At 42.5% G+C, this 25,878-nt stretch overlaps 1 protein-coding gene across 2 annotated transcripts in view; it reads right to left on the minus strand.

Moving 5' to 3' along the window:
* Positions 1-365: 365 nt before the first annotated feature.
* Positions 366-25,878, minus strand: part of RANBP3 (RAN binding protein 3) — a 92,046-nt gene continuing 66,533 nt past the window's right edge. For both annotated transcript variants that reach the window (XM_077476294.1, XM_077476293.1), the window contains 7 exons: positions 25,438-25,516; positions 20,464-20,563; positions 20,249-20,373; positions 16,423-16,543; positions 12,820-12,962; positions 12,557-12,737; positions 366-1,131 (listed from right to left, as the gene is read on the minus strand). In XM_077476294.1, the coding sequence (XP_077332420.1) occupies positions 1,088-1,131; positions 12,557-12,737; positions 12,820-12,962; positions 16,423-16,543; positions 20,249-20,373; positions 20,464-20,563; positions 25,438-25,516 (793 nt within the window). In that variant the 3' untranslated portion in view covers positions 366-1,087. The remainder of the gene's footprint in view (positions 1,132-12,556; positions 12,738-12,819; positions 12,963-16,422; positions 16,544-20,248; positions 20,374-20,463; positions 20,564-25,437; positions 25,517-25,878) is intronic.

Here is a 25,878-nt window from a genome sequence, read left to right on the forward strand (position 1 = left end):
GTGATGCAACTTCTGAAATAGCAGAATAATGAATAAACATTGAAGATGTACATTAGACGTATATAACACGTTTTAGATCTGTTTAAAGCAGCATGAGTAGCTAGGCACAGCCCTCTTGTCACTTAGTGAGCTTTCTTACTATTTAGCAGAAATCATAAGCACCAGACGAAAAAATAAAACTCAAAGAAAACAAAGTTTAGGATACAGTATTCCTTAACTCTTTCCCTTAAATATGGATACAAAAAAATAACATTTCACTTTTTCGCACACAAAAAAGCATATTAATGTTAAACTAAAAAATAAAATAAACACAACAGAAAAAATTACCAAAGGAAGGGGGGAAATGAAAACAAGATGTGGGAATATTCAATTTGACTATTAAGTCTTTAATAGGAAGAAGCTCTTAGTTTAAGAGCATTGTAAAAGTCCGGCTTTGTTGAAAGTATTCCAGTCCAAAGGCAGCTGCTTGAGGGTATGCAGAGGTGATTAGATCCAAGCAAGGAGTCCCTCTACCTGTTCAGTAACCAATTTGTTCCTGCAAAGACTGGAATCCAAATGTAAAAATCAACTACTGGAGAAAGCAATTTGTACACTGAGTAAGTTGTAAGGGAGGAGAGGAAAAACAAAACCAAACCAGGAAAAAAAAAGAAAAAAAAAAAAAAAGAAGAAAAACTAAAATTTGCACGTATAAAAGAAAGTTAAATTTCGGAAAAGGCAATTCAGATTGCACAGCTGTTAACAAGAAAGGAGAGAAGAGGATTTCTTTCAGCTCATCAATATGATGAGTTGATTCATTGTCAGCATCCAGGCAAGCATTCTACACGATGTTTAGTTTGGATACCACCCTGATCCCCTTCAAAACTATTAAAAAAAATAATTAGGGACTGAATGTATTATCTGGCTTACTTAAAGTGAACAAAAAGATAGTACAGTTCCTGGGGTGGATGAAAAGTCTGTGTCCTCAGTCCAGCCTTAAATTAGGAGCTGGTCTTAAAATACTCCATGAGGCATTAAAGAAAGAGGAAGCTGTGGATTGTCACCCTGCCAGGTGAGGACAACCATCATATGGTGACAAGGTAAGCAGGTGCTATGTACTGGATGTAGGTGGCTTGTCTCCTTCATCGCTAGGTGCTGAGGGAAAAACAAAAAAACACTAGTTAAAAAAGTGTAGGGCACATCCAAAGTAGCAAAGAGAAATTTTAGGAAAAATGTTAACAAACATAATAGTGAGCGAAACAGAAAAAAAAAAAAAAAAAAAACTCAGCAACTTGCTAATTTCTACTACAGTGCCCCAAGCCTCAGCAACAAAGCTGAGAAATCATAATGCAAGAAACTGGCAAGGTATCAAAAGTTTTTGGAGGATAAAGTATATTACATTTTGCACTGCAACCACTATGGGAATATACAGTTTTTACAAGCTCAGCACTTTAGGCATTTGCAATTAGTCATCTCATGAGAGCGCTTTATAAAGGCATAATCTATCCATAGTTTGGGTACACATAGAAAGCACAAGGTCTGTGGTCTGTTGAAACAAGAAGCGACAGAAAATCCCGAGTGATCACTAGAATAGAAGGAAACAAAAATATTCCAATGGGACAGTTACAACATCCTAAAAACCCCTTTCACACTGGGGCTCTTTAGCGCTAAAAATAGCGCCTACAAAGCACCCTGAAAGAGCCACTGCTGTGTCTTCAGTGTGAAACCCCCCGAGGCTTTCACACTGGAGCTGTGCATGGCAGGACACTAAAAAGTCCTGCTAGCAGCATCTTTGGCGCTAGTGGGCGAATAGCGCCACAAAATTGGCAGTAAAGCACCATTTTACCACCGGCGCACCCACCGCCCCAGTCTGAAAGGGGCCAAAAGGATTTAACTTTTGGAGGCTGCCAACTTCCTGTTGTATTTCAAGTGAATTGGCTTTGTATTTAAGTGTAAACAAAGCAGATGTAACTTGACACCACAGGAGGGGGTGAAATATGGCCAATACTGATGGATTATAATAGTCTTGGCATAATATCTCCATGTATTTAAACCTCAATGGATTTAGAAAGTCTTTGGCGTTTCCAAATACTCTATATCAGGGGTATTGAATTATAGTTCACAGAGGTCCAACTAGTAAAATTTTCTTTCACCCGGATCGGAACTGCATTTTTTTTTCAGCCCTCTCCTCCTATATCACAATCCCTTACATCAGTGTTCTCAGCCCCCACATATCATAGCCCCACCTTCACATTACCCCCACCCCCCCTTTACAATACTGAACTGAAACCCCTTCACATCACATATACACACACACACACACACACACACACACTTTATTCACAGCAGTCCTCAATCCCCCTTCAAGTCATCATCCCCACACCACATTACTGTCCCGTGGCCCTTTCACATCATCCCCCAGCAAAGCTGCACCCCTTCAAACCCTCCCAAAACACTGCCCTCCTTTACATTCCCCTCCCCCACAGCAGTAGTGTACTCTGCCCTCTTCACATCAAACATCTGCCCCATAGCACTGCCCCCCACACACACACACACACACACACACACATATATATACATTACAACCCCCCCCCCCCCCCCCCCCAGTAGTACAGTAGTATGTTCTGTCCTCACATCATTGATCCCCCTTTAAATCACATTTTAACCCTCCCACCCCCCTTCTCATCACACACAGTTGTGTGTTCTGTACTTTTTTTTTATTTTTATTTTTTTACTTTATTTCTTTGACATATTTCAATGTAGCAGAACAAGTTATAACAGACCAAGTTACAGCATCAGTATATAATTTTACAATTTTGTTTCCTTATACCGCTAGTACATCCTATCCTCATTTTCCCATTTATTTTGATTGATCCGTGCAAAACATCTTTTTATATTTTTCTATTTTTCTTACTTGCCACTATCATATATACTTCCCAACCATCCTTTAGACACAAGTATTTACAAACATATACACACAGACATACACACACAAAAAATAAATAAAAATAAAATAAAACACGCACTCACCGGGCGACAAATCCATAGCGTAGTTTCCATAGTGAGTTATATACCACAAGCTGACAAAGGAAAAGATTGTTTCTACCCACATCTTTTATCGTTACAATTTAAAAAAAAAAAAAAAATTTCCTGTCCTCTGGTATAACTCTCTACCCCGTTTTCCTTTGAATACCGCGTTTACTGTCCCACTCAACAGAAAAAAAAAAACAGTACTAACCACTCAATACAGACTCCCTCCAATACTAGTGAGAGGGGAGCTAACCGTGGATCCGATATCCATCGTTTCCATATTTTAATCCAGTTATTGGATTCCCCCTATTGCAATCAATTTGTTGTTCTTTCAAGATGTTTTCATTTACCTGAAGACACCAGTCCTCAGCTTACGTGCAACAAACAATAGTCTAGTAACTAATATCACCTCCCTGGGGAAAAAAAGCCTTCCTCGTCAAAATATCCCAGTAGACATGTCATAGGGGTCTTGTCAATATGTGTATTACATGTAGCATTGATTGTATTAACCACCTCTCATGTGTATTAAATCAGCTGGAGACTTGGCATCTAGGACACTCCAGAGAATCGCGTCTGCCCCACTTAAATAATTTAACTGGTGTTCTGTATACCCGATATATTATAAATAGTTGCGTCAGGCATTGAGCCGGTGATAATGATACTAGGGGTACCCTTCTCAAGATAATTTGCCAGTTTTCATCTGAGATGTCCCCTATGTCTCTCCCAGCCTGTTCTACCCAGGCTGACAACGTTATCCTGATATAGTCTCATCAGTTGATCATATAAAGACGAGAGCAAGCCCTTTTTTTCCTCCCCCCTTGCTAATGATGTTATAAGTGGGGGTAGGTTTTATCACCATCTTTTCCCTTCTAAACTGAGTTTGAATCGCATGCCGTAATTGTAAATATTTATAGAAGTGACTAGAAGGCAGTTGAAAGGATTCTTGCAGGTCCTGAAAGGAGCACAAAAATTATGTGTAAACATCTGTTCTATATATTGGAGCCCCTTAGAGTGCCAGCTTTCAAAACCCTCCAATTTATATAATTCTTTGTATTGCTTATTCCCCCAAAGCGGGGAGTATTTCGAAACTCCTTGAAATTTCGTTATACTCCTCGTTTCCTTCCAGACTCTATTCATAAGTGTCATTGTTAGACCCCTACAGGTGTTACCCAGGGCTCCGGATTCCAACTGAGCCACAAGATTATATCAAACTATTTAACAATAAAACCTGTATGGGGTCTTCCCAATTCCTTTCTCCCCAGCCTGCAAAATGCTGAAGCTGGGAGGCTATGAAGTAGAGTCTTGGCTGTGGTAACGCTAATCCACCCTTGCCCTCTGAAGAATCGAAAACTTAATTCTCTGGGTTTTTCCTTTCCATAATAGTCTACAAAATATTGATTCTGTTTTTTTGAACCATTTTAAAGTTATCCATATCAGTGAATTATGGAGTATATATAACAATTGAGGGGTCCAGATCATTTTTATGAGATTTGCACGGCCTACCACCGATAATGGCAATTTGGTCCACGCCATGCTCTTAAGTTGGAATTTGTTAAGAATAGGTGACAAGTTATCCATTAAAGAGTTTTCTATTCTAGAGTTTATCATTATTCCCAAGTATTTAAATGATGACACTATTTTAACTTGGGGGGCCTCTCTTAACCTGGGCAGACTAGGATTGTCTAAGGGAAGTAGTACGGATTTATCCCAATTAATAATGTATCCAGAAAACGATCCAATTTTTTTTTATTAGTGACATTAAGGCGCTTAAAAGAACCTTCTGTATCCCCAAGAAACAGTAATCATCAGCATACAAGGAGATTTTTTTCAATCCTCGTTCCTCTAATAAATCCACAAATAGATTCCGCCTGACGGGCGGCCTCGGCCAGTGGTTCAAGGGCCAATGCGAATAGTAAAGGAGACAGGGGACACCCCTGTCTTGTTCCTCTGTATAGTGGGAAAAATTCTGAAACCGTGCCATTTATTTGCATACATGCCCTTGGAGTGGCATACAGCATCCTGATCCACCTTATAAACTTGTCCCCCAGGCCAAACAAACCCAACACCTCCCACAGATATGTCCACTTGACGCGGTCAAAAGCTTTCGCAGCGTTGAGTGACAAAATTGCTCTTGTCCCAATATTATCAGTTGGTATTTGCATATTCAAATAAAGCCTCCTTATATTAATAGCTGTAGACCTTGTGGGGATAAAGCCACATTGGTCACGATGAATCAATCCCTGTATATGTTTACTTAGTCTTTTAGCCAGGACCCTGGCTAGAATCTTAGCGTCTGAGTTCAACAATGATATCGGTCGGTAAGATTCCGGAAGCCAAAGGGTCCTTTCCCGGCTTTGGTAATACAATAATACAAGCATCCCTCATAGATTCAGGAAGCCTGAATGATTCCAAAGCCTGGTTAAGGACCTTCAATAATTCTGTAAGCAAAACCTCACCATATTGTTTATATACTTCTGAAGGTAACCCGTCAATACCCAGGGGTTTATCATTTGGACTTTCTTCCACTGCCTTAATCAACTCCTCCAATGTCAGAGAAGCTCCCAGTTCTTGTTTATCGTTTTCAGAAAGAGAGGGGAATTTTAAATGTTCTAAAAATTCTCTAAGTCTTGTCTCGGAACAATTAACTTTATTTTGATATAAATTACTATAAAAATTAACAAAGGATCGCATTATTTCCTTCTGGTCATAAGTAATATCTCCCTCCACTGTACGAATAGCAGAAATAATTTTACTATCTTCTTGGGATTTGGCTATTACTGATAGCATTGTACCTGATTTTCCTCCTCCTTCAAAACTGCGACATCTAGACAAAAAGTCAGACCGCGCAGCCTTTTTCATAGAAGTCCGTTTATATAATAATTGTGCATCCTTCCACACCCCAATGATTAGAGGTAGTAGGACTCTGAATATACTGAACTTCTTTCTGCTGCACCTCTACTGCTAACAGCGATTCCCATTCTCTACATGCTTTTTTGTAGACGCTTATGGCCTTAACCACTTGCTTACAGGGCACTTAAACACCTTCCTGCCCAGACCAATTTTCAGCTTTCGGTGCTCTCACACTTTGAATGACAATTACTCAGTCATGCAACACTGTACCCAAATGAATTTTTTGTCCTTTTTTTCCCACAAATAGAGCTTTCTTTTGGTGGTATTTGATCACCTCTGGGGTTTTTATTTTTTGCGCTATAAATGAAAAAAGACCGAAAATTTTGAAAAAAAACGCATATTTCTTTGTTTCTGTGACAGAATTATGCAAATTATTAATTTTTCTTCATAAATTTTGGTCACAATTTATACTGCTACATGTCTTTGGTAAAAATAACCCAAATTAGTGGATATTATTTGGTCTTTGTGAAAGTTAGAGAGTCTACAAGCTGTGGTGCGAATCGCACAAAATTGATCACATCTGATGTACTGGTGACCTATCTCGCTTCTTGTGACCCGAACAAGTCAGGAAAGTACAAATACCCCCCAAATGACCCCTTTTTGGAAAGTAGACATTCCAAGGTATTTAGTAAGAGGTATAGTGAGCTTTTTGATGTTGTCATTTTTTTCCCACAATTCTTTGCAAAATTAAGATTTTTCATTTTTTTTTTTTTTCTCCACAAAATTGTCATTGTAATAGGTTATTTCTCTCACGTGGCATGTGTATACCACAAATGACACCCCACAAAAAATTCTGCTACTCCTCCTGAGTATTACAATACCACATGTGTGGGACTTTTTCACAGCCTGGCCACATAGAGAGGCCCAACATGCAGGTAGCGCCATCATGTGTTCTAGGAACATAAGTTACACATCTAACTTGTTGACTATTTATTACACTTTTGAAGCACCAGGACAATGACACGTGACACTGATGACAGATGGCACTGATACGTGGCAATGATGACAGGTGGCACTGATGACAGATGGCACTAATATGTGGCACTGATGACAGATGGCACTAATATGTGGCACTGATGACGCGTGGCACTTATACGTGGCACTGATGACACGTGGCACTAATACGTGGCACTGATGACACGTGGCACTGAAACGTGGCACCGATGACAGATGGCACTAATACGTGGCACTAATATGTGCCACCGATGACAGATGGCACTAATACATGCCACCGATGACGCGTGACACTGATGACAGATGGCACTGATAAGTGGCATTGATGACACGTGACACTGACAACAGATGGCACGTGACACTGACAGGTGGCACTGATGACAAATGGCACTGATACGTGGCACTGATGACAGATGGCACTATGTGGCACTGATGACACGTGGCACTGACGGCAGGTGGCACTGACGGCAGGTGGCACTGACGGCAGGTGGCACTGGGGGCAGGTGGCACTGGGGGCAGGTGGCACTGACGGCAGGTGGCACTGGGGTGGATGGCACTGGGGGCAGGTAGCACTGGGGTGGATGGCACTGGGGGCAGGTAGCACTGGGGTGGATGGCACTGGGGGCAGGTAGCACTGGGGTGGATGGCACTGGGGGCAGGTAGCACTGGGGTGGATGGCACTAGGGGCAGGTAGCACTGGGGTGGATGGCACTGGGGGCAGGTAGCACTGGGGTGGATGGCACTGGGGGCAGGTAGCACTGGGGTGGATGGCACTGGGGCAGATAGCACTGCTGGGGGCGGATGGCACTGCTGGGGGCGGATGGCACTTTTTATTTCATTTTTTTTTTTTTTTTTTTTTTCCGGAATCAGAACGGCTGCCGCTGCAGCCGTTCATCTCTCCCCTCTCGCACTGTCTGTGCGAGGAAGGAGAGCGGCGCTGCGAGATGATCTCATATGTTTACATATGAGATCATCTCCCATTGGACACGCCGATCACGCTGTAAACGGCCGCTGTGATTGGCCGTTTACAGCGATCTGTGTTTGCCTGTCCCCGGGGGACACGGCGAACACAGAACTTCCGCGATGCGCGCCCGCGGCGGCGCGCATTGCGGAAGTAAACATCAGGCCGTCCAGGGACGACCGCCCAAACGAACGCGCCTGCTCTACGGCCGTAATTCGGCTATAGGGCGGGCGCGAGGAGGTTAACCAGTAATCCTCTCAAAAATGCCTTCATGGTGTCCCATACTACCTGAGGTGATGTTGAGTTATTATCAATTTGAAAAAATTCAACTAAGGCCAAACTCATTGCATCCCCCTGATGAGGAACTTTAAACCAGAAAGTAGGAACTCTCCAGTTAGACCTAATTTTAAGCTTTATCTAGTGTTACTACTAACTGTGAATGATCTGATAAATCCCTCGTTACGTAATAAACATCAGAAACCCAAACAATAGCCGAGTCTGTTCCCAAGAACATATATAACCTTGATAGGGTCTGATAAGTACCAGAGCAACAAGAATATTCTTTAGAAGAAGGTTTCCTATGCCGCCATATGTCATACAGTCCAAGCTCCTGAATATAATTGTAGAATGCAGTATTCACATTAGGGCCTGCTGGATATCTATCCATGCTGGGATTGCATACATTACTGAAGTCCCCCATAATAAACATGGGGGTCACTGGATTATCAGCTAATATCAACCCTATCTGTTGCATTACTTCGCTGTTATATGGAGGAGGGATATAAATAGACCCTCAAATACATGGCATAGAAAATAATGTACATACCAGCAAGACAAACCTACCCTGTGGATCTATCCTTGCTTGCCTGCAGGAAAACTGAACCTTTGAGGAAATTAATATACTTATTCCTCTTGCGTAAGCTGAATATACTGAATGGTATTGAGTGGTGTACTTTTTATTCTGTAATAAGCTAACAGTATCTTTAGTTAAGTGTGTTTCCTGCAAGCAAACAATCAAGGGGTCATGCTGGACCAGTTTATTGAAAATAGCACGTTTTTTTAATAGGGTTCTTAATCCCTCTAATATTCCATGACCATATTCTGATCTTATTAGCCATTAGTAATTACAGTGCCTTGTGAAAGTATTCGGCCCCCTTGAACTTTTCAACCTTTTGCAACATTTCAGGCTTCAAAACATAAAGATATACAATTTTATTTTTTTGTGAAGAATCACCAACAAGTGTGACACAATTGTGAAGTGGAACAAAATCTATTGGATAATTTAAACTTTTTTAGCAAATAAAAAACTGAAAAGTGGTGCATGCAAAATTATTCGGCCCCTTTACTTTCAGTGCAGCAAACTCACTCCAGTTCAGCGAGGATCTCTGAATGATCCAATGTTGTCCTAAATGACTGATGGTGATAAATAGAATCCACCTGTGTGTAATCAAGTCTCTGTATAAATGCACCTGCTCTGTGATAGTCTCAGGGTTCTGTTGAAAGCGCAGAGAGCAACATGAAGACCAAGGAACACACCAGGCAGGTCCGTAATACTGTTGTGGAGAAGTTTAAAGCCGGATTTGGATACAAAAAGATTTCCCAAGCTTTAAACATCCCAAGGAGCACTGTGCAAGCAATCATTATGAAATGGGAGTATCAGACCACTGCAAATCTTCCAAGACTTGGCCGTCCCTCTAAACTTTCAGCTCAGACAAGGAGAAGACTGATCAGAGATGCAGCCAAGAGGCCCATGATCACTCTGGATGAACTGCAGAGAACTACAGCTGAGGTGGGAGAGTCTGTCCATAGGACAACAATCAGTCATACACTGCACAAATCTGGCCTTTATGGAAGAGTGGCAAGAAGAAAGCCATTTCTCAAAGATATCCATAAAAAGTCTTGTCTAAAGTTTGCCGCAAGCCACCTGGGAGACACACCAAACATGTGGAAGAAGGTGCTCTGGTCAGATGAAACCAAAATCGAACTTTTTGCCCACAATGCAAAACGATATGTTTGGCGTAAAGCAACACAGCTCATCACCCTCAACACACCATCCCCACTGTCAAACATGGTGGTGGCAGCATCATGGTTTGGGCCTGCTTTTCTTCAGCAGGGACAGGGAACATGGTTAAAATTGAGGGGAACATGGATGCAGCCAAATACAGGACCATTCTGGATGAAAACCTGTTGAAGTCTGCAAAAGACCTGAAACCGGGACGGAGATTTATCTTCCAACAAGACAATGATCCCAAACATACAGCAAAATCTACAAAGGAATGGTTCACAAATAAACGTATCCAGGTGTTAGAATGGCCAAGTCAAAGTCCAGACCTGAATCCAATCGAGAATCTGTGGAAAGAGCTGAAAACTGCTGTTCACAAACGCTCTCCATCCAACCTCACTGAGCTCGAGCTGTTTTGCAAGGAAGAATGGGCAAGAATTTCAGTCTCTTGATGTGCAAAACTGATAGAGACATACCCCAAGCGACTTGCAGCTGTAATCGCAGCAAAAGGTGGCTCTACAAAGTATTAACGCAAGGGGGCCGAATAATTTTGCATGCCCCACTTTTCATTTTTTTATTAGTTAAAAACGTTTCAAAAATCCAAAAGATTTCGTTCCACTTCACAATTGTGTCCCACTTGTTGGTGATTCTTCACAAAAAATAAAAATTTTATATCTTTATGTTTGAAGCCTGAAATGTGTCAAAAGGTTGAAAAGTTCAAGGGGGCCGAATACTTTCGCAAGGCACTGTACACACACACACACACACACACACACGACCTAGTGCCCATATTGTCCACATGATCCCCGAAATACGGTAAATCATACAACAGTAAGTCATTATACCGCCTTCCTCCATTTGAAGAGTTACAGACCTGACCAGCCCAACATTCAGTTGATATCTTAAGCATGTCATACTGTAACCGGCATAAACAAAATAGTACAACATCAAGCAGTAAAATGTAGATTGTCACCCATACACACACCAAAAAAATAATAGCAAAAAAAATAAATAAAAAAAAACATTGTTTCCCGCAGGAAGGTGTATACTCTTGACATCCACATCCCCCTCCCCACACTCGGATCTGCCTTTCTGTTTTTTTTCAGGTGGATCAGAATGGGCTACCCACTGACTGTGGGCAGGTGAATGTCAGCGGAGATGTGTCCGCTGACACCCGCCTGCCATCCGCTCCGCTAAAAACTGACTTATGGCGATATGGTCAGCCATCCGTCTTGGTGGATCGGATCCATTTTTTTGTCCGATCTTCCCATAGAAATCAGTGGGGCTCTGACAGATCCCTCCCTGCTCAGTGAGCAGAGGGACCTGTCATTCATGGCTCAGTGGAGGTCAGAGCAATCTGCAGCTGAGCTGGCGGATGCCACTGAGCAGATCCACCCAGTGTGAAAGAGGCCTTAGAGCAGAGAGTGGAAGACAGAACGTTTCTGGACCAAGTGTGGGGGCACAGCACAGAGTGCAGGAGCTGCAAAGGTTAATTTTTTGTATTAACCAGCAGGACCACCCTGCATCCAATCACTTGCTGGTTAACTTCAAAAGTTAACCCTGGCAGCTCCCACTCCACTCAATGTTGTGCCTCCCACACTCGATCCTATCTCCGGCTCTCCACTTTGCTCTTATAACAGTAGCGGAGGTGTGGTGAAAGAGGCAGCTCCTAAACAGCGCGACCGTGGTCCGGATGGAACAGTGGCTCAGTCTGGATCTGGACCGCTGTCTGCCATTTGATGATGCATGCTCTATAATCAATATATAAATGCTATCCCTCCACATTCCATTGAGGGTTCCGAATTCATCAATGGTAAATATACCACAAGAGGGAGTCATATGGTTTCCCAATTAACCTTTACTCAGGCCCTGCTTAAGATGAGCAAAATCAGGCACTAAAATGTGACTGAGGGGATGCTGATGAAAAGCCAAAAAAATAAAATTATATATATATATATATATATATATATATATATATATATATATATATATATATATATATATACATACATACATATATATACATACATACATGTCATTAGTACAGTGACCATGCATATTTTTAACACTGATCACTGTATTAGTATCGCTGGTTCCTACAAAGTGTCAGCTAATGTCCGACTGTCTGCCGCAATATCGCAGTCCAGCTATAAGTCGCTGTTTGCTGCCATTACTAATATCATTTTTTATTTTTTTTTTTAAAGTTCCAGTACAACTACCATAGTTTGCAGATGCTAGAACTTTTGCGTAAACCAATCAATATAAGCTTATTGGGATTTTTTTTTTTTTAATCAAAAATTTGTAGAAGAATACATATTGGCCTAAATTTATGAAGAAATTTGATTTTATTTAATTTTTTATATTGGATAGGTTTTATAACAAAGTAAAAAAAAAAAAAAAAAAACACCTTTATAGTGCAAAAAATTAACCCCCAAAAAATAAAAAAAAACTTACTATGGTGATCAAATACCACCAAAATAAAAAATGGGGGGGGGGGGGGAATGATATACCAGCCTAAAGAAAAAAAAATAGATGTTCCATAAAAGTTTTTAAAATCAAGTGCAGATCCAAGCAGCTTGAATAAATATTGCAGTCATGCATGGCAGGTTTCTGTAAATTTTTAAATAAATAAATGGACTTGCCAAGAAATGCAGTATCACTTCACACCATAGTTTAATGAATACCAAAAATGGCTCTAGCTACTCCAGTGCAAGTATATTTACCAACTGTGGTTGTGACAGCAGGCGTAAGGACATCATCATCACTGTCTTCCTCATTGCACTGGGCCACCTCCCTGACTGGTTCAGGGCACTTGGTCTCTGTCTCCTGCTCTACATGACTCCTTAGAGCAAGGATGCGATGGTGAATAGCAGCAAAAATCTGACCTGTGTCTTTAGAGCTTGCCTTTAAAGAGAAGGAAAAGAAACATGCTCAGTTAAAGCAGGAGACACATTCTACGAAATATGAAAATCAGTTAAATACTCACAGATATTAGAAAGACCTTTACACCCTGGTCTTCTGTGTCCATTGCAGTAATCCTTATGCTCTTCTCACTAGCTTTGTCTATCTGCATCTGAGCCCAGAGCTTAGTGTTCAGAATTAATCGCAGACTGCCTTGAGTGCGCATCACTGGGCAGGAAAAGTCACATATAAAAGATTAAACAATTGCTGACTTTACATATCCTAAACAATCAGAATAGGCCTCCTCAACTGTGACCGCACAGGTCTAAAGCTCAAGCTATGAAATTAGTGGCTGCATTCTTTAAAACATTAAATACCAGTAACATATAAGACTTTCCTTATAACCACAATTTTGCATTGTAATACAGTAGACAAAATTACTAGCTAATGAAAATGGTGTCACATATGTAAAATGTATCTACAATTTATATTTTAAGGGGGAGAGAAGAGAAATTAAGAAACAGATGACCCTTTTTGTTACCAAGCTAATCACCACTATATACAGTGTATTCATAAAGTATTCACACCCCTCCTCAGTTTTTTCACTTATGCCAATGTGACATTTCAGTTTTCCTGACAGGCTCTATGGCAGCATACGTTCCTACCCCATAGGACTCCACTCCCATAAACTTTCAGGCTGAGCCAGAGGCCATGTTCCTTTTTTGTCCTCCTCACTCATAGGACCATTTTGTATAAAGTTTTCCTACCTTTTGGAAGTATCGGTGGGATAGCTGTGTGGATGTCAGGAGTGTGCAGAGGTCTTCCAGGATGGTTTTGGTGGTCACCAAGACCCCAGCTATCAGCAGAGTGGTGTTAAATCACATCTGCTGGAATCGGCCAGACCTGTTGCAGTAAGAAATAAATCCCAACTAGCCTGTACCCAAGGGAGAATTCTGCATTTTTAAGAAAAAAAAAAAAAATTATAACGTGTACAATTGCTGCTCCAGCCCCCATGGCATCTGGTCCCTTCTGCTGACTTGCGCAGTAGATCAATACCTGCACAACAAAGGCCCAAGCAATGGCGGGCATTTGTGCTGGTCTGATGCCCTGCCAACAGCGGTCTAGGTTACACGAGTATGTTTGGCTTGAGGTCAGCAGAAGGAACCAGATGCCATGCGGTCTTGAGCAGCAATTGTACATGTTATAATATTTTTTTTCTTAAAAATGCGTAATTCTCCCTTAGGTATAGGCTAGCTGGAATTTATTTCTTACTGCAACAGGTCCAGCTGATTCCAGCAGATGCGATTTTAGGAAGAGTACCTCTCCTTTAGACAGGGATCTCTGTCAAGAATACAGTGGGAGGCTCAGAACCCTACAAGAGATTGGCTGGCTAGTCTTCAAGAAGAAACAAGTGACTCCTTGCGCATCAGAGAGCTTAATTCATTAAGGTTTAGGGTACATTGTTTTTGCCACTAGAGTACACTAGTGGTAGGACATTGGGTAATCCTGGCTTTCCTCTCCACCTGTCAGCATCTTAATACCTGATGATCAGGACCACGGTTTCTCCCATCTCTATATTGTGGTGTGCTCAATGGAAACGGCCTCCTGTCCCAAAAGGGTTTTTTCGCCAATGTTGATTATGCACCCAGCAATTCATATCTCGCAAACAGGCAGATGAAACCTTGGGTGCTGGCATAGTTATAAATCTGTGCTGCTGGTTGGGAAGTTTTGAACAATCTGGTTTTCTGGACAGCTTTTTTCATGCTCCCTTTAACTTTTGTCACCGGACAGCAGGCCTTTTAGACTCCAGTGAGCCTGAAAAACATGGTGTCCTACATCAGGGGGCAGGTCAGAACCTGAAGGGCTAGTCCACTGAGAAGAGAGAGACGACTGATCTGGGTGGAGTAGAATTTCTCTATTCTCTCATTTGAGTCTACATTCAGAAATTCTGGGAAGAATCCATATTCTGGGGTCCAATTGGGCAACAAGTGGTTCCTATATCCATGTTCCTGCAAGTGGATTTCATGTCTGGACAAGAGGTCAGAGTTAGATCGGCTAGCGTCTCCTTACCGCTACAAGTTGGAAAGATTCCCCCCTAAGGGCCTGGGCCAAGCCCTGGGTGTGGATGCTGTGGCAGATCAGGAAAGGTCTGGCAAGGGATCCATATACATCTCTTTTTTGGGGTCTGTTGCTAAAGACTATTAATTATTGCAGTAATTCCCCATTGGCCAAAACAGGCATTCATTCCCGCCTTTGATAGTGGATTATCGGATTGAAGTCCTTTCTCTCGGATGAGATCTTCTGTCACAGAGTGCAATACTCCACCCTTGTTCATCTCTTCCAGTTTCTTTTCCTGGCAGGAAGAGACTGATCAGGCTTGGCTGTTTCTCCAAGCCAATATCTTTAAATCCTACAAAAGGATTTGAGTAAAGATTGTTCAGTTTGGACTGCTTTGTTTTCTTTGCACTTGACCAGAGGACTGACGCAATTCTGGACTTCAAATGATCCTAAAGTTTTCTTAAAGGGCATATCTCAGCCGCCCCCATTATATCCAATGTCTTGTGGGTAGACTATCCCTTACTCATGCAATACTTTGATGGGGGGGTTGCATCTGAGACTCGAAGGAGAGCCAAGGCTCTATTGGTGGGATTTACTACTTGCTCTGGATTTCCTTGCCAGCTCCAGATGAGACTTCAGTCCAGCATGGGTAAAGACTAAACTATGAAGACCTGTACTCTAAGGGCTATCCTTTCAGCTGGTGACTTACAGCCCCAGGTGGCATCACCTCCAGGCAAGCTGGAGTAAGGATTGAGCCATGATGTCATTCTATCTAGGGGTTATATCCTCAGTGGGAAATTTGCCAGAATCAGGACCTTTAGGACCCTGTGGCAGTTAGCTGCTCCAGATGAGATCTCTTTCGGTCCAGTTTTGAGTAAAAGGTTTGGTCATGAAGGCAGCCTCTCTAAGGGTTCTTTTTTCCCCCTCAGTCAGGTGGTTTTCCAGGATCTGGGCCTTCTTGCCAGCATTCTGCCTAGTATGTGTCGTGTTTATATCCATACTGGGTTGCAATCTGAGGTGGCTTCGGCAGCCTATGAGAACAAAAGCTTTGTTCCTCCCATATGCAGGACCACCAAAAAAAGCTAGTTCCAGGCCATGGATATTGGGATACTTCGAGCATGTTCTCAAGCTCAGAGTTTTGGGACATATTTGTCACTCGCTCTAGCAAAACCAGCAAGAGAGCGATATCATCGAGAATCATTGTTGGCTGGGTCATTCAAGCTAGCCAGTAGGCTTATAGAGCATAGAGCTTGATCCCTAAGGAAGCAGTAATAACACACAACCAGGAGTGTGTAGGCTTTCTTGGGCTTCCTATAAAAGGGCATCAGGAATATTTTGGAGTTTGTTCCTTAGGAAGCTTTTGTTTGAAAAAGTCGGAATTGGCAGTCGAAAGTTGTGTACACACCATCAGAAAATAGTTTCTCAGATAAAAATGGTCACCTGATTTTCTTATAGTATGCATGGGGCAGAAGAAACTGACTGGCTACCATGCACAGCTGCACCAGATTTTGCACTCTCAACTTGTAATAAATCAACCCACGTGTACAAACACACACACACACACACACACAAACACACACACACACAAACACAAACACACACACACACAAACACAAACACACAAACTCACCTAGTCTAGACTGCAACGTGCCATCTTCGGTGGAGGCCATATCGTTCAGTCGTAGAAGACCTCGCCCCCTCTCTACCCAAGACTGAGACACTTTATCAAACACAAACAGTTTGCACTGGATCTGTTATCACAAAACGAATAAAATAAAAAAAAAGGGAAGAGAAACTTTTTAAAAAAAGGACACAAACATGAGACGATCATTACCCATAACCCAACTCTGCACATAGCAGAAAGCATTCAATGCTGCCTGCTTACAGAAAAATTCTCTTTTTCAAAAGAGGATATAAATAATATTTCAATAGGACTCATAACGAAAGTTTGTGCCATATAAAGCTTATGCTTGTCAAAACTTTTCATCAAGTTTTGGATACAGTGGAGATGGCCAGAATCACTAGTAAAATTCACGAGCGGGGGAGCCAACCAGCGGGTCCAGCACCCACCTGCAATCGATTTAGAAACGGGCAGAACGGGGATATGTCAGTTTAAACAGATCCCCGTTCTGTCAGGGGAGGAGAGAGAGATAGTCTGTCTGTTCCTAGTGATTAGATCTCTCTCCTCCAGTCAGTCCAGCCCCCATACAGCTAGCAACACCTCCAAGGGAACACACTTAACTCATTGATTGCCCCGTTAACCCCTTCCACGCCAGTGACATTTATACAATAATCAGTGGCTATTTTTAGCTCTGATCGCTGAATAAATGTCAACATTCCCAAAGAGGAAAAAAAATAAAGTGTCAAAAGCATCCGATCTGTCCGCCGCAATCCCGCTAAAAATTTGCAGATCACCGCCATTACTATATTATCTTGCTGTTTACATCAGCATCTCTCAGTTCTTCCTCCCCGTGAGACGATCGTGGGTATCCCCACCGCGATCAAGTCCGCAGGACCCGCGGTCGGACTCACGGGAGTGAGATTCAAAGGGACGTACCTGTGCGACGCTTTGCCTGTCCGTGCCATTCTGCCGACGTACATCGTTGTGCGCCGGTCGGGAAAGGGGTAAAATAAATGGCAAACATCCCTATCAACACCTTGCTTTTTTCACTTGCGTAAAATGTAGTCTGTTTTTGCCCCTCATGCACGCAGCCTATAGTAGAGCACATTTTCACATTACTGCATTCCTACATATCCCACAATCCCTGGACCTCTCAGTGCAGTGCTTGTGCAGGTGAATTACACAGTAATTAAATCTCACACAGAAACAAGCAGGCAGAGCATCGACAGACGCATAGAGAGCTTACTCATGCAGCAAACAGATGTGTTTAATCAGATTAGCATGCCCCATAATTGTGATGCAACACAGAGGATGGCGAGGCATGCACGGGACACTGTGACCCGGAATAGACTTTTTGTCCCATTGGCACACTGGGACCAGTTAGCTGCAACAATTCATGTACATAGAGGAATCAATCAGCCATGACACCACAAGGCAAGGCAAAACACAGGAAATATAATTACACCAATAGCTAGTTAAACACAGAAACCATTTTAAAGTGAACAATGCAACAAATTTAAAATCAGTATTTTTTGCTGGAAAATTGCTGGAAAATTACTTCGAACCCCCAAACCTTATATATAATTGATTAGCAGAGACCCTAGAGAATAAAATGGCAGTTGTTGCAATAGTTTGTCACACTGTATTTGCGCAGCAGTCTTTGAAAACTTTAATGAATAAAAAAAAAAAAAAAAAAAAAAAAAAAGTTAAATGTAGCACAATTTTTTTTGTATAATGTGAAAAAGTGTATTACGCCGAGTAATTAGATACCCAACTCGATGAAAGCCGATTCTAGGTTTGTTGAGGGCTCCGGCCACTTGGGGGACATTGCAGCTGGTCGGTTGGACGGGAGAGCCCAGGCTAGCTACATAAAGAAGTGCAGGGAGCCACTGCTTGTAATAACAGCTGAGCAGGTGATTAGCCGCATCAGTTCTTATTACAAGAAAGCTACCTTTAAGGCCAGTTCACACTGCTGCGATGCCAGACATCACATTTGATTTGCGCAACATTGTTGTGCAGATCACATGCGATGTCTGTGCAATGGTAATTCAGCCACACAAACTGAATCTCATCGCATTTGGACCAAAGTCGTACAGGACCCTTTTTTTTGGCCGTGCAGAATCAGATTCACACCCATGTGATCCAATTCCTGTCCGAATTCACAGAGGTTCACATAGGGCATTGTGAACTGCCTGCAATTTAGGTGCGATGCAGGAACCCGCACTGCATTCGCAGGGTTTCGCACATCACACCAATGTGAATTGAGCCTTAAGATGTGCAATTGTTCTGTGTGCCCTGTTCATACCTCAACATGTGGATTTTTTCTGCACAGAAATCTGCAACAAATATGCAGTTTTCTGTACATGAAAAAAAAAAAACTGAGTTTTCATGCATGCAAGGAAGATGCTGTTTGATCTGCAACTGCCATGGTGCTGCACATTGTGACCCGTTAAGGCAAGTCATTTGGTAGTTACAGTTTGGTTGAGGACACAAGCAAACGCGACAGTCAGCAAACCCAAGATTTCAGGAATGGAAAGGCAATTTACAGCACACACCAATTTTGGTAGCATAATTATTAAACGCGGATTATATTTTCCTTGCTAAAGAACATTTTTTTTTTTTTTTTTTTATCAAGTTAGGGGTATAGTTCCACTTTAAAAAAGAGGTTCACTGTGGGGAATTTTTTTTTTTAATGAATAAGCAGCTCAAAGTCCTGTAGCTACTGTCTTTTAATCAAAAGGACACTTACCTGTCCAGGGATCCAGCACCATCCTCACCCAGGCTAGTTCTTAACTAGCCTTCGGATTTCTGGCGTTGGCATCCTAACTGTGGGTATCCGGCCGCCCGCCTCACTGTGCTTTGTGAATGGTCCTGCAGTATTCTGGGACCTGTGATGTGTCACAGAAGACACCCCCCCCCCCCCCACCAAAGAAAAAATTATGACATGCCAAATGTGGCAGTGGAGGGGGGGGGAGGAGGACTTAAAGCGGAACTTCCCCTTTCGGGTGGAGTTCCATTTTAATTTTTTGTTTTATTATTCTGACAGAAAGAACGCTGTCAAATCCCTGCTTTTCAGATATAGATATATATATATATATATATATATATATATACACACATTTTTTTTTTTTTTAAACCTATGTGTGCATTTAAGACGACCAAAGAACCCAGGAGACTAGCCTAAGTTGGAATCACCAGTAATAAGTGACCACAGCCTTTGCATAGCTGGGAGGGTGAATCTGAAGAGAAGTGTGCCATATGGTACAACTATGCCAAGCATATTTGCAGGTTATATAGCAAGAGCGCCTGGTGGCTAAAAATGTGTTATTTATTTCCACTTAAAAGAGGTAGTAAACCCGCTAATTTATTTTTTTATCACCTGCAAAGCAAAAGGCATACTAGCTCATTATGAAATACTTACCTTACAACGAGGCCCCGACATCTGGCCCGATCCAGGCCGAGGACATGCTCCCTCTGCGTTTCTTCCGGGTATTGCGGCTCCGGCGCTGTGAGTGGCCGGAGCCGCGATATTGTCACTCCCGCGCATGCGCACGGGAGATTTCCTCCCGGCCGGGCCGGCCACTGCCGGACTTTCAGCCGAGAATCCCCTTGTGCGCATGCGCCGCTGCAGTCAGCAGCGCATACCGAGGGGAATATCTCCTAAACCGTACAGGTTTAGGAGATTTTTTTTTACCTACAGGTAAGCCTTATTATAGGCTTTCCTGTAGGTAAAAGTTAAAAAAATGAGTATACAACCACTTTAATACTTAATGCACACCAAGCAATCCTTCCACAAAGAATGGTAGTAAGGCTGTGCAGATAGCTGCTGTCTTACTTGTAGTACATTACTCTCGGCTTCTTCTCCTGTGATCACTTCCACTTTTTCAAGTAAACACCGTTTTGCTGTGGCCTTTGTGTAAGCAGCTGCAGATTCCGCTAGTGATTCAGAGATGTTATTGGCTACAAGACATTCAAAAGACATCATGAGTACATTTCATATGGCCCAGAAAACACACACACACACACAACACACACACACACACAGCTTACATTTGTCTGGGGTATTTTCCAATGAAGACCCCTCTGAACCAGATTCCAGACCAGAATTTTCCTTATTGCTATCGGAACTTGCCTCTACTTTCGGTGGACTCTAAAACAGAAAGTGGTTGACTTGACGGTTAAAAAGAGGAGAAAAAAAAAAAACACTCAAATCTATATTTTGGAATACAGTACAGGACTAGTATCTATAAACAATGGCTTTATATGTTGCTACCTTCAGGTAGGTGATTAAACACTGAGAAAAACTTTTGCTAGGGCTGACCCTAAAGCATATCCATATAATCCTGCCCACTCTGAGGCTCCAGGTTATTTTATTTTTTTTATTTTTTTTTTAGCAAGCAAGGAGGGACCTTCAGAGGGGAGGGACCCGTGCCTTGCTCTACTCATTAACAAAATTATAGGCAAGTCAAAATTCCTATCTTAATCATACAGTATATGCCTGGTATTCGTAGACCATTGGGCACACCCAAGCAAATAAACTGAGGGTGGTGGGCAAAAAAATACCAACAGGCCCATGAGAAATAGAAGCTCTCTCTTATAAAGGGCTTAACTCTGTCTAACAGACGTCATGGTGACCAATAAGGCACCCTTAACCTCTTTGATGCTAGAGCCATTTTTCCTTTTTGCACACGTTAAAGCGGAGGTCCACCCTAAAGTGGACCTTCCGCTCATCGGAACCCCCCCCCCCTCCGGTGCCACAATCGGCACCTTTCAGGGGGGAGGGGGGTGCAGTTACCTGGATAATCCAGGTAACTGCACCCACTTCCGGGATAGCTCTCTGCGGAAAGGGGCGTAACTTACGCCCCTTTCCGCAAGTGCCCGCCCCTTCCCGCAAGTGCCCCGCTGCCTGCTGGGAAACACACAGATCCCAGAGGCAGCGGGGAGCGTCCTTATTGCGCAGCGCGATTCGTGCATGCGCAGTAGGGAACCGGGAAATTAAGCCGAAAGGCTCCATTTCCTGATTCCCATACCCAAGATGGCGGCGGCAGGACCCGACAGACGACCTAGAGATCGGCTTCGGGTGCCGACATCGCGGGCGTGCTGGACAGGTAAGTGTCACTATTTTAAAAGTCAGCAGCTGCAGTATTTGTAGCTGCTGGCTTTTAAAAAAAATAAATAAATAAAAAAAAAAAAACACGGAGTCCCGGTGGACTCCCGCTTTAAAAAAAAGATGAAGATTGTGTAAAACCCCAAAACATTACATATTTTCACAAAGCACATACCCAGGAAAGAACAAAATCATGGCAGTTTGTTTTTACAGTATTAGCACAATGGTTTATGAAATGCAAATTTTCATAACATTTTTTTTAAAACGTTAAATTGTAGGGCTTAGGAGGTGGCGAAAACCCAGTCCATAATTTGGTGGAGACAAAAAATCACTGTGGGATGCAGAATACAACACTGTCTGTAGTACAGAGCAGCTGTGTAGCAGTGTGGGCAGTGTGTACAGGGCTGGGAAAGCTTTATCCAAGTAGTAAGAAGAGCATCTTGGCTGCTATGACATTGTGTTTTGGAGCAGTTTCTAGAAACGCACTGGCCAAAATATCCACATCTAGATATCATGAATGACATGGGTTCGTTAACAGCCAGGGGTAAGAAACTTTTGTGAAAACTTGGTGTGCAGGGGAGAGCCTGAAAGGCAGGGTCACAAATTGGAAATGCTGGTCTCCCACAGTAAAATGCAGGAAGCATTGGCGAGATGAGAAAACGATAATGGGCATCTTGTAAGTCTACAGATGCAAGAAATCCCCCTTGCCTGAGAAAGCAATGATCAATCTTTTCGATTTTACCTGGAGTTTTGGAATACAGAGAAATCCATTAAGCGCTTTTAAGTTTAGTTTTGGGTAGATGCCTCCACCATTTAGTTTTAGGGCTGTGAATAAGTTTGAAAATAAATTTTGAAATTCTTCTGCAGGAACTTGTAAAACCCCTCTTTGTGCCTGAAGTTGGTGCATCGCCTTGGAAGGTAAAAGGTGAGGTGGGGTAGGGATAAAAACTGCATCGTGTACCATTTAAACACAAAAAAACAAAACACAGATTGAACCCAGGAGGTCCAAAATGTCTTGGATGAAGACTGGCATACACCAACAGATATCCCCCATTCTGAGGAGTGGGGGCAGCCCTTCAATGTTGGGATGGTTTGGTAGGCCAGGGCATATGATGAAAGACAAGTGTCAGGCGTTGGTTTTGAGGTCGATGCCTGGGGATAACAAAATTACCTCTAAGTAAAAGGAGAAGCTGTAGGTAGAGGCAGCTTAGGCCTTTTCAGAATGGGTATGAATGCCTTGCCAGCAGGAACTTACTTAATGAATTGGTAAAGGAATTTCCCAAGGAAGTGTTCACCATCAAAAAGGACATGCATAGAAAAGGTTTCTTACAAGCATGGACAGCAGACCAAGCTTTAAGCCATAACTTCCTGCACATGTGCTCAGAGAAGGAGTGATTGAAATTTGTCAAATCTTTTCAAGAGCATCAACACAAAAACGGCTGAAGATACTAGCGGGGGGGGGGGGGGGGGGGGAGACCACACACCACGATTTCTCCATCCACACAAATGAGGCAGCTGGGGGAATCCCCCCACCAACTGGCTGTAGCTGCTGACTGTCAAAAGTCTTAAAACGTTCCAACTCGATTTATGTCAAACAGTAATGGCTATACATGGATTGAAAATTGCTCGATCCTGCTCAACTGGCTGAATTTTGTTCCATCTACGGCCAGCTTAAGGCTATACATTATACAATTTTCTTGTACAATTTTCCATTAGATTTACCAAAAACAATAGGTCAAACTTTCAATTTGTATCCAATCAGGCAGGCCCTTGCACTACATACTTGAAAGTAAATTGTACAGAAATTGTAAAAGAAAATCTTATAATGAATAGGCAGCTTAAAAGGAGCAGGGTCTTCAAAGACAAGTTCTTGGTCTCTGCTCAATAGCCTGGCAAATTAGAGGTGGCAGTAACAGCTGAATGCAGGGCTGGACCTGCAAAAACTGATAAAGCCTTGAAAATGCCCATCGACAGAATCCATGGATTGAAGAAAGATGGAACAGACTCAATAGGAACTGTGGAGCATTTGAGAACTGAAATGGCAGGCTCTACCATCAAGGCAGACCATTTGTTTTTAAAAATCCTTTTCCATAGGATAAATATCAGCAAACATGCTTGCCAGGAGTATAAACCTTTTTTAATTTTCATGGCCAATCGGTAAAGTGCACAATCTAAAAATTGTGGGTGTGTGGGAAAATTATTTTTAAACTTAGTCATCCTCATAGTAGCCACAGGGGTTGGTTTTGGCTTTGGAGAATCAGGTGCTGCTAGACAGACTAGTGCACACCGAATCAATTAGTATGTCTACATTGTAAAGCACTTGGTGAAAATCAATAGCTTGTACCTCGGAAGCTTCAGGAGAGAGAAAATCCTCCTCTGTTCCTGCTACAAAATCATTCCTCATTACTTTCATCCATATCTGCGAGTGAAGGTTTGGCTTCCTATTCCTGAACAGGGTCAGGGGGAAAAAAGAAAAAAGGAAGGTGTAGTATTTTCAGCATCTGGAATTCTGGTTTCTAGAAGTGCTGAAAGCTTTCCAAAAAGAGTTAAGATATAAAAGCAGAGAAATCTACTTTTGTCAGCAAGGCCAAATGATGGGTGCCCAGGGAGGTGCTAGAGTAAGATGAGGAGTTCAGTATCAGAATAGGATATTGCTCTAGGACAATAAAACTGCCATCACCCTGGGAAGTGTTCTGTGCATCCTGTAGGCTGTCTGCATGCTATTAGGCCCCTTGCCTCTGGGATCTGCTAGTGCGGAGATCCCCAGGAGGGGGGGGACTCATGGATCAGGAGTGCAAAATGAATGGTTTGTGTACAGGAAAGCAGTTTTCAAGCTCTGGGAACAACAGAAATGGAGCATGGGTCCTGGATCAGTATTGCCTGCTCCAGCTAACTTTATACATGGCACTCCAAGCCAAGGTGAGCACCCAACGCAGGATCCAGTGCCCAAAGCAAGCATTACAGAGCAACCTTGAGGACAGGGTACAGTATGTGTGTAATATGCTGCACAAATTGACGGCGCTATATAACTACCTGTAATAAATAAAAATAAACCCCAGAGTGCTGTCTGGGTACAGACCTGAGGTACACAATGAGAATAGCCCATTTGGAAACTGCCAAGTAGCACAAAGCAATCAGATGTTGATAGAGTCAGACTTCAATGGTTAAAAAAATTAATAAAAAAAACACCACACACACACACACACACACACACACACACACACACACAGCTCAGGAGGAGGGAGGAGGGAGAGGAGGATCATTTATGCTTCTTCAGTGCCTGCTAGCATATTTTACTGACAGATTGTACCCAGAGCCATGCAGAGCTGGATGAGTGGGCGTCGGGATAAAGTAACTCCCATGTACATACGTGGGAACCAAGTCATCCTTGACCAAGATAGTTGACTCCAGATCCGAAAAATTCTGTCAGAAGATGGAGGTCTTCAGAGGTCTTTCACTTTGAAGCACAGTGTGGAAAAAAATCATCACACATGTTCCATTGCCTCACACTGACCATTGACATGGGTGTCCCTGCAGAAGCCCAGCCAATGGGATCAGCAGTGTTACGGAACACCACAAGGTTACAATGCAGAAACCGCTCATCTGTTTTTGATGCACACAGCCCACCCTATAAAAAGCCAGGGTTTTCTAGAGTGAGCCAAGATGCAATAATGCAGGACAGTTTAAGAAACACATTGAATAGGCTTCCAAGGCCATGTCAAAGAAAGTTTAGCACGTAATGCAGTGAAGACAACACAATCTGCATAATCTCCATGCAGGGAACCCCCACTGCCCTGCAGAATAGAAGTGGGGTTTGTGGTCAAGTTTAACCCTGTAACAGCAATATAGTTATAATAACATTATCACTAGTGCACTGAAATGCTGTGGAATCTTCATATGTATCAGATGATACTCACCAGAACTCGCTCAATCATATTTTGTCCAAACACAAACTTATTACTTGCTGCTTCTGCTTTGTGCGCGGAATTCTCTAAGCTACAAAAAAACAAACCTTGTAAATTAGAAAGACACAGCAAACAGAGGAAAGCCATTTGTGTTCAATAAAACCAAAGGCAAAAAATGTACAAATGCATAGGTTTTACAAAAATTAAATAGAATAAAAGGTGAAGGTCTTGCTTGCAACACACTTGTAATTAAAGTGGCTGTAAAATCAGACCACTCAGTGGTTGTAAATCCAGTGAAGAGACTAGCCTCGTGTGATACACAAGATACAAAAGTCCCCAACACAAGTTGTACTTGTTTATCTGCAGGCCTTTCTCCTCTACATCGATTCAAAGTGCAGAATTTATACAGCTTGAGCTTTCAGAAAGCAGGGGGCAGGGACACGAAATTACACT

Source organism: Lithobates pipiens, unplaced genomic scaffold (genome assembly GCF_037356315.1).
Source record: "Lithobates pipiens isolate NorthernLeopardFrog02 unplaced genomic scaffold, aLitPip1_a1.2 Scaffold_13, whole genome shotgun sequence".
NCBI classification, from domain to species: Eukaryota; Metazoa; Chordata; class Amphibia; order Anura; family Ranidae; genus Lithobates; species Lithobates pipiens.